Source organism: Glossina fuscipes, unplaced genomic scaffold (assembly GCF_014805625.2).
Source record: "Glossina fuscipes isolate IAEA_lab_2018 unplaced genomic scaffold, Yale_Gfus_2 0, whole genome shotgun sequence".
Taxonomy (NCBI): domain Eukaryota; kingdom Metazoa; phylum Arthropoda; class Insecta; order Diptera; family Glossinidae; genus Glossina; species Glossina fuscipes.
In genome coordinates, this window is record NW_023998414.1 from 32,635,748 (window position 1) to 32,649,741 (window position 13,994).

Genomic DNA, 13,994 nt, shown 5'->3' on the forward strand with positions numbered 1-13,994 from the left:
CTCATCGTCACCTATCGTCGTTTAGGTATCTAGACTACAACAGTAGTGTTCATATTTCATATAAATAATTTCTTTACGTTATAGAGGGCGACGAGTCTTTCAACGACGATGATAGTTTGTTAACTGGCCGATCGAACTGGAACGATATTCTACAGAATTTCTAAAAGATCCTTTGACATATCTATATCGGGCCAAGCCACCACATTATCTAAAACAGTTCTTATTTTCGCCAGTGAACACAAAAATTATACCCCGTTTTTATATGAACGTACTATTACGTAACAGTATAATTAATTTTTATATCGAACAACTATTATGGATAAATTTTTATCATAACATATTTAAATTTAGATTTCTCTGTCTTACAATGGATCAGCAGTTTTTGTAAAAATCTATATATAGGATAGGATGCAAAACAATAGCATCAGATTCAAATTTGCTGCAATTAATTTTATTTTATCTTAAACTTCTATTCTTATCTAATTTTCATCATGGAGCATTGGAAATTAAACCTTTTTTGTCATAATGAATTTTAGTTACCATTGTATGAAAGGTGGGGGGGCGGGTTCAAAAAATTGCGTTAGTCGGCCCAAAGTTTTCATACCAGAGTAGAACGCTGAAATACTATTAATTAGCCACTTTTACGATGTTCCCCATCTAACGAATTTTAAAATAGATCGTTATATGGACAGTGGTCGAAAAAGTCGATCGATCCAAAGCATTCTCAATTGAGTTCGTCCTTGCATGCCATTGTAGAAAATATCATCAAAATTTGCAACCTGTAGCTTGAGTACAAGTTTACATAGATAGACATCAGACGAACATATGGGCAGACAAGCTTAGATCGACTCAGCAAATGATTCTGAACTGGTCGATGCAACAAAAGGCGGGTCTATCTTACGTGTTTCTGCGTGTTACGTACGTCCGCGAAAACTTAATATACCCCGTACTACAAGTGGTGTTGGGTATAAAAATACAAGGTGTATATGTATAACAGATTGTTAGGTAATAACTATATTTTTTAAAATTCCCTTAATCTGGGCACTTAGTCGGAGCACCTAAACTGAAAACACAATACCATTTTCTTGTTTAACTTTCTATTAACATGAGCTGGACAACATTTATGTTGGAAGCAATTTTTCTTTATGAATCCAGCAAGCAGGCTAACTTCACCGAGTTCCTCAATTGGACAGCGATTCCGTGTTTTCCTACGGTGTTTATAGCAAATTCTACGTCTTCAGGGAATCCTTAGTTTTTTTTATATATAAATAGGTATCATTAGTGGCACGAAATGCCACAACAAATTTAATTTTCTTACAGAAATCGTAGTATAGAGCAACGAAATACAATTGGGGAAATACTGTGATCAGAAGACGGTCGGTTTATGACCGCGCATGTGTTAGCGACGTCATCTAGTACGGCAGATGTGCTAGACATATCTGCCATATCTCGTGGCGATAGCATCCTGGGGGCGGTACCCGTAACAAGGATGCACGCTTGCTATCAATTAGCAATGAATAATTCCGAAATTGATATTTATTCTGAATATCAGTAAAAGTTTTATATCTGTCATATTTATGGACTAAATTTTCACTGTACATTAATTAAAAAATTTTTTTCAACTTTTGAAGCTTTTGACATAAATCGAGAGAGTGAGAGAGAGAGAGAGAGAGAGAGAGAGAGAGTGAGAGAGATAGTATTAAATAGATAAAAAAAAGGAAAACTATATTAAACTTATAGGCGAAAAGAAACGAAAAATAAACAAAAAGTCAAAGACAATTTTTCTTGTTCGTTGTGAAAACCGACATAAAGAAGCGAAGAGATTAATACGTTTTGTTTTTTTGTTTTTTTTTTGAAAAAGGATAAAACGAGCAAAATATAATAATTATTAGCGCGGAAAATAGTGCTTCAATTATTTGTACTGTAAAGACGACATATCAACAATAAAATATCGACGACCATAAATTATGAAATACAAGTATAAATGAAAAAGACTTACATGCAAGGGGAAAAAACATAGACATTTTCAAGCCAGCAAGCAAAAAACGAAGAAGTGAAGGGGAGAAAAATAAAAGAAAAAAAAAAAGGGCAAACGCTTGAATTGTAAATAAATAAGTAAAAGATTGATTCTGTTACAACACTTAAGCCCGCATTAACGCATTAACGGTAAAGCGATGAACTCGCGGGAGAATGAATATGATTATTTATTTAAAGTTGTACTTCTTGGTGACACAAGCGTAGGTAAAAGTAATTTAGTTTCACGTTTTACGCGCAATGAATTCAATTTGGAATCGAAATCAACGATTGGCGTCGAATTCGCTACTCGTAGCGTGAAAGTGGATGGAATAACGATTAAAGTTCAAGTATGGGATACGGCAGGCCAGGAGTGTTATAGGGCTCTTACATCGGCCTATTATCGTGGCGCTGTAGGTGCTCTGCTAGTTTACGATATAGCCAAACGTATGACATATGAGAATATTGATCGATGGCTGCAAGCATTGCGCTATCATGTCGATCGGGATATAGTGATTATGATGGTAGGCAATAAATCCGATTTGACTGATTTACGTTCTGTAACTACAGATGAGGCGAAACAATTTGCTGAACTTAAAGGACTCAGTTTCATTGAAACATCAGCCCTCGATTCAACTAATGTCGACGCTGCATTCCAAAATGTGCTCGCAGAAATTTATCGCATTTATTCTCAAAGGCAAAGACTCGATCTGCCCGTTGATCGTAATCTTTTACATCCTGAAAATAGAGATGCAATTGATATTACACCGACTATACGCGGCGATGTACGCAAACAGTGCTGTCAATAATCAGCATCTATTGCAGGCTACGCTCTTACAACTTCACGCGGAGTTACAACTTCAATAACAAAAGGAATAACAACAACAATCACATGCTAATATTTAATATTTGATTCGAAACAGAGTCATATTAACGTTGATTATAAAGCGGAGGAGAAAAAATGATGGAAGCAAAAATTGCTTTATCGTTGAGGGGGGTATGACGGGGGGGGACATAAAAATTAGCAAAGAAATTACCCATAGCCATAAAGACTTCTAACTACTCTAAAATTATTTTTTGCAAAATAAAAAGCAATTCCTTATCTTTTTCTACCTTTGGTTCTTTTTTTTTTCGCTTTATTATAGGATAAATTAAAAAAAAAAAAAAAAAAACTCAATGAAATGTTACAAATGATGTACAACGTAAGGCGCGAGCGCATCTCAAGTCGCCAATCAAAATAATCTTTGATACATTGCCGCTCATGATAATTAACTTTAACAATAGTTTCTGTTCTTCTTGTTTTTTTTTTAATCTAATGTATGACTTGGTTCAATTATATTAAGTGGTCTTTAAAAGAGATGTTCGCCTTCTGAAGGCCTTAGCTCATGCGTTATTCATTCAATATATTTACTAATAATTGGGAAAAATTTATCGCTAAATATAATAGTATTAGGTTTAGTACTTAGATTTATCACTTATCGGTGAATGAATTGCATTAAAATGCAACACGCAGGACGCTGGACCGTATTGCATCGTGCATCATGCATTCATGCATGCATGTATGCGACACATTGATCTGTATAATCAACATAATAATATATTTTAAGCCTTATGTACTCTTTCTGCTTAATATTATAATATAAACTAATAAACACTCTAGAGACGTTTATCTAAATTTGAATGTATGTGTGCATTTATAATTAGTGGCCATATATCGTATGTACATTTAAAATTTGCACTTTATAGGCATTAGACCGTAAAATTTCCTTGATATGCAAGACAAGTTTTTGTGTCGTCGCAATAGCAATCGTAAATGGAATTTTGTTGTTAAATACACACAAACATTCACTTTAAAGTTTGTGTTTAATTATTTTTTTTTGTTATACACCCACAGCCACAATTTGTTTATCGTGTCTTTTTTTTTTTTTTTTTTTTTCATATCTACTACAATAACAAAAGCGAAAGCATTTACACTTTTGCAATTGTTTGCGATACGAAGAGCTAATCATTATAAATCGCTACGATAAACGAGATGTCTTTGCATATCAGTTACTTCCAATGTTTGCAAAACTTCAAGTCGATAGCTCCATTTTTGGCGCCAGGAAAATGTGTACAACGCCCATTACACGCAGACGAATAGACGAAAATGCTTAAATCGATTAAGAATTTAGTGATGATCAAGAATATGTATACTTTGCGGAGTCGTTGAAGCCTCCTTCTCGGCTTGGCAAAATGACGATTAATATATGATGATAGAATGAATATACTCCTCATCTTTCGGTGATGGATATAAAAAGATTTATTCCAAAATAAAACCCTAGGTTTGGTGACTTTTTTCTCATATTGTGGCAAGTTTTCTTCAATAATTCTTTCAAAATATTCTTGAATTCTTCACACGAAGTCCCCCTTAAGTGATGAAACTTGATGTTTCTGTCTTTTTAGGCATAGGAAAGACCGGAAAACGAACTTGGCCACAAATAGATTGAATATCTGAACGTTATGCATGTAATAGAAAAACTACTACTAGTTGTTCTTCGTCTCCTTCAAAGAGTTCAATGCATTTCATTATTAATTTTCTATTTTTTTTTGTTTTGTTTTTTTCCATCAGTTTTCTCTTTCAAGTCTTAATTAAGTCAGCGTCTCAATAGAAAAGCTAATCAAATAATGAAATCATACCAAATTATATATCCAATCCAATGTACAAAAAAATTTTATATAGAAACAGGTACATTAGCTAACGAGATCCTTGAACTCACGCACTATCATTATTTCCTTTCGAATTGATCTCATTATCATAGAATATCAACTAAAGTCATACAAACTTTCCAAAGAATGGGGTCGGGAGCAACGTTCAGGTTCAGATCTTTGGGGGGGATTTGAAAACAGTAGATTACGCTATGCACGTACTAATCTCACTTTAATCAAAAATTTGAATATAGAATATAGAAGGAGAGTGAGTGTATTCTTCGTTTTTCTGATGGGTATTTTAAAGCTCTTATGTGTTTATTTATGTATCAAGTCCGACCAATGCTTAGAAGAAAGAGTGAATAAATCAGCGTAACACTAAATAGATTACATCGGTTAGCTTTCCTATGTCGGGTACGTTGAAAGTAATTTTATCACTTCTCTTATACATGTCTACGTATCTTCATAGAACAGTCCACCTCGCAGGTCAAAAACCAAAAACTTAACTTTTTTTTTTTTTTTGTTATGTTCATAAATCAAGCGTTCTGCCCACAAATTCTTTTATAAGAGACTCAAATGTCAAAAGAATGAGAAATAAAAAAAGAAATAATTGAAAAGTATTGCTCTCAATATTATTATTGTTAATTTCGCCAGAGAAATAAATTCTAAGACTAAACTCTTAGTCTTAGCATCTAAGCATCTAAGGCTATTAGCTTTTATTAAAAACTCTACCGCACTTGAGAATCGAATCCACGATCATTGACTTGCTAGTCGAGATTCCTCGCCTTCGGCTACTCAGGCGGATTGCTCTCAATAATAACAAATGAAAAGGCTATAGTTGGATGCGGCCCGCTCTTAAATACTCTATGCTACTCTTCAAAATAAGACATTTTATGGGAAGTGATCGAAAAGATGGTCGAACTTGAGCCATTTTCAATATCGCTTGACTTTGAGCCGAAACGCGTCAGTGTACACAAATTCCTTGAAAATATCAAACACAAATTACGGCCTGTAAGTTGAACACGAGGATATAAGAGGGAAAATCGGCCATATAGACGGACAGACAAGTCTAGATGGATATAGTAAAAGGTGGATCTCACTCAAGTGCTTTTGAGTGTTGCATGCATAGGATGTTGCATACATTGGATGTTGCATACATACGATATTTAAGCCCAACTACTGAGTATCCATTATTTGTCCTAGAACTAATTAAATTTTCGCGCTTTTATATAGAAAAAAAAAAGTATTTATATATCACGATAAGCACGAACTTCTTGTGTTAACTAACTTTTATGTAATTTTCTTATCGAAAGGACTTTAAAGTTCATTGTTGTAATCACAATACGTAAGTAGTGTTGATCGAAATCCTATTTGTAGTTGTTGTTGTATTTATATTATATATTTCTTTTTCGTATTGTCTGTCCCTATATTTACTTGCCTTTTATAATATTTCCAAGGATTTTTTTTGATTCAGTAACTCAAACATTTTTTTTTGACGCGAAGTTTTAAATACTTGTTCATTATTTGTTTGTGCGTGTGTTTAACTGTTTGTTTTTTTTTTTTTTTTAACATTTATTTGCAAGCATTCTATGTCGCAACACCGAACTGAAGGAAATATTTACTCGGCGGCAATGAAAAGTTGGCGAGAATCCTCAAAGAACGATGAACTATTTATACCATACGTAGACGTAGCATCAGCAATAGTGGGTTGGGGGCGGATAGGATGAGGTGGAGAAGATCAAAAGTAAAACGGAAATAAAAAGTGTTACTTTAACGGATATAAACCCTTGACTCTATGGATTCGCTCTTTTACTCGTTTCAATTGTCGGTTACAGCGATTGTTGTTGTTATTGTTATTATTATTGTTGTTTATATAAATAAGCCACAAAACCACAACAACAAATGAAGCAAGAAGAGTAAGAAAGTTATGTTCACCTTAAGACGATTTTTGCATACTCAACGCCTCAAATTACTTCAATTAGATTTCAGAGCAGAGCATAGGAAAAATCTTGGTTTTTTTTGTCATTTGTATTCTAAAGCGATTTAGACCCTTCTCTCACCGTATAATCCTTAGTTGATCTCTATTCGTGCCTCTTCGTTCGCAATTTCACTGATAGAGAAACGTGAAAAATAAAAAATAATTTCATAAAATGCTCTTTATTGATGGATGATAACAAGTGAAATTTATAAATAGCCATTAACTTATCGCACAAATGCTTGCAATGGCTTGGAAGTAGAAAATCTAAAATTTGCTTATGGACCTTAAAGAAAAATACAACACAACCGCATAAGTTTGCTTCAAAATTTATTTCATCCTTCGGAACTAAGTCCACTCACGTCGAGCATATTCATGTAAAATTTTTTTCACTTTTCGAATGAATTGAAATCGATTTCCAAAATGACCCTCAAAAGCAGACCTTCAGAATTCGACTTGTGCCGGTTCAATTGAATCGTTCTATTTGCTTGAAGCGCTGCTCGTAGTTTTAGAGAATGATGAGAGCGCAATTTCAGCGCAAAAGTCTCGGAGAATGAGTGTAATTTAAGAAGCAGTGGCATCGTTAGACAAATTTGAAGCATATTCATGTCATATTTGCGTGATATCAACCAAGTTTCAATCAAATTTTCTTTTTTTTAGATTAAAGTTTTTTAATCCTTTTTGTGACAATTTTTAAACCTAATCGTAGAAAGTCTTTTTTTTATAATCATAGTCATATCACGATGTGTCTTCCAGTTGCTTATGAGAATTACGGGAATAATTAAAATGTTGTCACTTTCGTTAATAGTTTAAATTGATTTTGTTATCCCAATCAAGTTGAAAGGTTCATTGTGCGTGCATCAGGATTAAATATGATTTTTAAAAGTAAACGACAAACGATTCCATTCAGTTGTGCCGTTTCGAACGCGACAGTTTTGATGCTCTGGCAGATTTCTGGCAGACAGAATACACTAAGTGGGTCATGATCGATTGCGATAATCGATTTTCGATTCTTAGATTATAAAGATCGATAGCGCCTTTTTGTTCCGCGAATTGCTTGAAAATAGGTCCTTTGACGGGACGAAATTAACATTGTCTTATCTAAGTTAACCGTTAGATTTTACGGTTATTTCACGTAGATTACTAGCAGAAGTGCAGCTAACTTTACGTTTCAAATCAGGTCGATTACGTAATTCAAGTTTGATTTTTATTTTATTTAGATGGTACAACATCAAGTCGAAATGGGGGAAGCAAATAAAATAAAAAAAAAAAGCTCAACAAAGTTAAACGAATGAAAAAAAGTTTGTGTATAAAGTTAAGTGCAAGTGAACGATCTGACAAAGAGCTCGATACCGTCTTACGGTACAAAAACGCCATAGATGAGCCTGGTTAGACCAATCCGCATCTCTTGTGGCCTCTCCTTCCTATAGGCACTACGTAGTTTACATTGAATCTGTTCAAAAGCAACTTTTGTTAAGCCATTATGGCGAAAAGGTGTAATTTTTGATAGTTTATGATGAGCAACATTGTTGAATAATAGCAACATTAGTTATATATTTTCGAGCATCACCACGATACCAAAGCTTTCCTGAAAAGCTACCTATTATATAGAAAAAACGTGTAGCATTTAAGATTTTATAATGAAATCAATCGGTCCGTAATAGTCAATGGGAATAAAAATTAAAAAGAAAACCTAATACATTGCAACAAAGGCTAAAAACTAGTGTTTCATTGGCGGAAATTGGCGAAGCGTAATAACATTTTGAATAGGAAAACACACATTTTATGTATACAAAGGCTTTGCGAAAAAATTAAGGAATTTCTATGGCCCTCTAAGGCCTTTGATGATAGTGGGCCTTAATCCACTATAAAATTTTTACTGATTTTTATGACGATTCTGTAGATCGAAATTTTTTGCTTCATAAAATGAACCTTTTCATTTGTTCCGAACTTTTTAATACATATGAAGGATGCCATTCACGGCTGGGTATTTTACTTCGCTTTTAACTGAGTTTATAGATATCGTTAAGTTGTCTTGCAGTGAAAAGGCAATAAGCTGTGAAACCGTTAGAAATTGAAAACGATGAAATTCGCCTACGTCTGTCCGTTCCCTAGCAAAACAGTTCTCAGGAACTGATATTTGCCTTGGGCAAGGAGACTCTATCCCGATTAAAAATTATCCTCTAGACGTATCTCCTTTCGATTAGCATTGGCTAAGATCGATGCAATCATATTTAATAGATGAACGCTTCCTCAAAACTATACCGAAGACTAATTCGCTTCGAAACCATGCAGCTTCTACTGCAAGTGCATCCGTTAGCTACCCGATTAAAGGCAAAACAACGTAAATAATTACCGTTAATAATTCGACAAGTAAACTTTGTAATAAATATTTATACGCTAACAAGACTTGTGGCAAAAAGACATATTGACTTTGTGCATGTAGGAGTACCTGAAATAGATCCGATCCGATAAAGATGATCAGATCAATTAAGAATCAATTTCGAATCGATCGTATAGCATATTTACTCGTCTATCTATTTTGTTTTCTTGTTTTCAAAATACAAGTCGGAATTTTTGAAATACGGTACAATGTTATGGTTTGTTTGGCCCAACGAACGAACGAACGAACCATTGTTTCGATCACATTCGTTACATGAATAAATCGGACTTGGAGCAATTTTTAATTATAGCAACTTTTATATAATTGAAGCTCTATTACACGACGGTTAAAGTTATCCAATTTTATTGTTACCACCACCACCACCACCACCACCACCACCACCACCACCACCACCACCGCCACCGCCGCCACCGCCGTCATAAAGTAATTTAAAAAAACCAATATTAGCAACTTTTTGTTTTTAACAATATAAAATTTCTATTAGAAAGATAAAGACTAAGCCTGAAGAAGAGTTGTTAAGTTCCTTTATTTAATTCGTATTTATTTCGTTTAGCCTTTGAGACTAAATAACTTGCACTTGTACTCAGTGCAATTTGAGGCGACTTAATATTACATTTTCTATATATTTCTGTGAAATTCCTTATTACGGCTTAAATGCATAACGGCACAATAGAAAAGCTGCCGATAATCCTTATAAAATGCTTTGCAATATAAAGCAATAAAATAGATTATCAAAAAATAATTTATAATCTTTTAATGTAACAGAAGATTCCTTTCAGCCGTGCATTCATTTGTTTGTGCATTTATATGTTGAAGGCAAACAAATAAAAGTTCGCTTGACGTCAAATGGTTTGAACATAATGTTTTTGGGAATTTTATGAGCCAAAAATATTTTTATATATACCAACAAGTGTATTGAGCTCAGCCATTATTTTAACGCCATAAAGTAGAAACAAACAGTTGTGAGTGCAATTTCCATAAATGAAAGAAAAATGAAGACATTAGATAGTTATATATAAGTAAGTTTTTCTTTTTTTTTTAACATAACATCGAAAGCGAAATGAGAAATTTTGTAATGATGAGACTGGAAACTTGGAAAACTTAAAAACAAAAAAAACAAAAACAAATGAGATTTTTTTTATACTACCCCGTGTCGAAATGAGAAAAGTCTTTCATAAATTGTGATTATTATTACGAGTAAAGTAACATTTAATTACGAGATAAAGTAGAAGGCGTTTTTTTTTTTTCGAAAGGAAAACATAATTAATAATATATTGAAAAAACTATATATTTCCGTGCAATTTTTCAGATGACAGCATCCTCCATATGGTGGGTGCAAAAATTTGCTAAAGTCAATCAGACCTAATCTTAAAATATATTATGCTTCGCTATTAAAGAATACGACACTTGTGTTCGATTCAGTCAACTTTGTTAGATGATTTAATTTCCAGAAAGCAAGTTTATTCCCAACTATCTGGCATCCTCGAAATTTCATATTCCAAATTATTCCCTTGATCTGATATAACTGACAATTGAAATGCGTGTCAAAGAGGCAGCTCTTGTAAGTACAAGTGTGTGTGTGTGTGTGTGTGTGTGTGTGTGTGTGTGTGTGTTTTTGCTTTTATCCAAAAAAAATCTCACTTATTTCAAGAGAAAGATGTTTAATTTGAGGCAAACAAAGCATAAACACACGTTAAGTAATCATTTGAAATTTAACCGATTAAGGGCCGACAAAAACAACAAAGAAAATCTTATTTGATTGTAAACAAATCTTTCGCAGCCACCATCGTCATCTTAAAAAAAATCAGAAGAAAACAAAAGACTATATTTCCATCCATTATAATTTCAAGTATTCGTAGCTAATTTTTTCTTTCTTTATGGAAAAGATGCACAATATTTATGTCGTGTATCATATATAATTTTTGAGTAACGCGCAAAGAGCACGAGGTAGATGTGTTTTGTCCAAGGGACGAGTGCCAGATGAGATCACTCTTTCGCCTTCGCATATAACGCCTCACCTGGAAGAATGGTTATATGAGTAACTGTGTAAAACGAGCTGGCGTATGGTACTTAATGAAGGGCGAAAGGGCACTGTTTAAAACACAACCGGCTACCTGCTAATCCCTAATTCCTCTAGATATGACGGAGAAACCCCAAAGACTATTCCTCACCTTTGGGGTGAATATTGGGTCTTTTGCCAAATTATAATAACATTTCATTTTCTTTATACCTCACGCTAATTGTGACTTGTGATAGCGAAACGTTAGAATGACTGAATGGATGTAGACAGCATCCAAGCATATCCCATGTGGTTAGGTCTTCGACATATTTTAACGAACATCGCTATTGGTTGGGACTATTTTTAGCGTAGCTCGGTATATTAGCGCTCGCTGAAAGAACTCATTATACAATTGTCTCTTCGCTTATCTGCCTTGTGTTGTTGTGTTGCGATTTTCAGGCCGCAACTCTTGAGAAATTTTGATTAATTTTCGTACTCTGATCTATTTTGACACAATGACAAAATGGTCCTGATCAGACCACTTTTTCGACCACTCCCCATGTAACGCCTCGTTGCATGAATGAGGGTCTTAGCCCTCTGTTAAGTTTTCGCTTGTGCTTAAAAATGCATGAAATTTAGACTGAAATTCAATTTCTAAGGCGAAAAAAATTAAAAAAAAAATTTCACTACGTAAAATAATGTATATATAATAAAACGAATTATATACGTAACCAATTAATGGCGTAAACGGAAACAATCTACACTTGCGTATAACGGCGTGCGTGTATACTTCTTGTCCATGCGACTATGCATTCGCCCGTTTAGTCTTCTCCTCCGATACAACGAAAGACGAGCAAGCAATAAAGTTCGAAAGCGAAGTATGTGTATGTATGCGTGCATATTTATCTAATATCTGAATATGTGCATACGATGTATACACAATTTTGTAATAAAACAAAATAAAAGCGTTCGACAGATACATCAGTAATAATAACAACAGGGATCGGTTTATCGCTTTCTATTTTGTGTAAAGTCGAGCATAATATTAAATATTCGGTTAATAGCTTCTGCTATCAAATGATATATAGTTGCTAGCGTGCGCATTTTTTTCGAGGTCGAACGTATCGAACGCAAAATTAATATCGAATAACATGTTTAAGCGAAAAATAAGGTAAAATATTTTTATGAAAAGCTCATATTTAAGTTCACATTAATGGATATAAGAGGACTACTTTACTACGCAAAAGAATCGAGATTCAAAAATTTGTGGGAAAAGAAATAGAAAGAAAAAATGAAGCCTATTAGGGTCGGAAAAGTAAAAGGATATTACGTAGGAAGAATTAATCACAAATTGTTAGAAAGAATCAAAGGTAGTTTTGAAGGGTTAGCGAAAGCTAAGGAGATTGCTGCCTATTTCTGAATTAAGTCTAACGGAAGATACAATGAAGAAAACATGCGATAAAAATTCTGAAAAATGCAGCTTTGGAAGACACAGACGTGTACCAAGCGTTTATGATGGAAATATTAAAAGAAATGTTCAGCGCTTAGAGGTTTGATAGAATGAAGTCTCGCTTATATGCTTATATTACGTGCGGAAGATATTTGATTAATAAATTTCAGAAATTTTCAAGTTATTTAAATAATGCATTTATTTGTGACGTATATGTACTTTTATAAGACAGATTTATTCCCTATTCCATAAAGAATTTCTAAATTAAATGTCTCCCCCAGGCCTGAGAATATAAGCGAAGCTCGATGGCGCCAAGGATTCACAAAAATGGAAGAAGAAGAAAATTCAAAATTTATTGAGAATCGAAAAAATGATGGATTAACGATTACATCTAAGCGTACCACGTTTTTCTGTAACAAATCATATCACGATGTGACTCTCAGTCACTTATGAGATTATGAATTCTGGCAATAAGTGAACTATATATTGTTTTTATTTATAGTTTACATTTCATCATATATATATATATATATATATTTAAACAAGATATATACCATTTGGAAGTGCAACACGAGACAACCAAAATATTTACGTGGAATGTTTGATGAAAATGATTTGTGGCAAGATATGATAGGGCCAAGGACAAACAATTCAAAATAAAATTTACGAAATTTTCAATTACTACACAAAACTGCGAGAAATCAATTAGGGCTACCCCAGGCTAAATAATGCTGAAATTTCGTTCTTCTATTAAAACGTTTGTAACATGGTCCGTATGATTTCGGAGACCCTATGAAGCATATGTGCCTAGAATGATTAACCGTTCGCGTCATCGTGTGCGCGCAGTTTGTTCAAAACCGTGGGAGAATATATTTTGTGCAGAATAGAGCTGCAATGTCTGAGCACACACAAATTCACATCAATACGTTAAGTTGTTGTGCTTAAAAAGAAGAACAGAGCTTTAGCCAAATATGATTGCGATCGGAACGTGTGGATATTTTCGGGATAAAAGAAGCGAAAAACGACATTGCCCTTCAATTACTTTAAAAACCATTCCAAGACGAAGAATAGACGAAATTTGCTTTTTCTTTTCATGTTCACGACTGAAGATTTTTTGTATTCCAAGACCTAATAAGCGATAAGAACGATAAAGCCCTTAATCGGAAACCCCCTTCAACTGTACATCTAACGGTAATCAACAACGAATTGTTGTGAAAGTTTTCTGATCTCATAATTTACGTCCATTATCTCTTATGTATGTACCAAACAGTTCACGTTCAAACCTCGTTCGCCTTCAACTATAACAGCATTACAAACTATGACACGAATGAGCAAAAAATTGGAAATTGTGCGGAAAAATTTCGCTACATCGAAATCTGTAGCATTTCGGAGAATATTGTGATCGTCTATATGAGAAGTAAATTTACCAAGTGAAGCAAACTTGGTGTCGCAAGCTAACCATACTTCC

General features: G+C 33.9%; 1 protein-coding gene across 1 annotated transcript; it reads left to right on the top strand.

The window, feature by feature from the left end:
* Positions 1–2,174: 2,174 nt before the first annotated feature.
* LOC119644447 (ras-related protein Rab-11A-like) lies at positions 2,175–2,822 on the top strand. Its single transcript, XM_038044010.1, has one exon. The coding sequence runs from the start codon at positions 2,175–2,177 to the stop codon at positions 2,820–2,822; it is 648 nt and encodes a 215-aa protein (XP_037899938.1).
* The last annotated feature ends 11,172 nt before the right edge of the window (positions 2,823–13,994 follow it).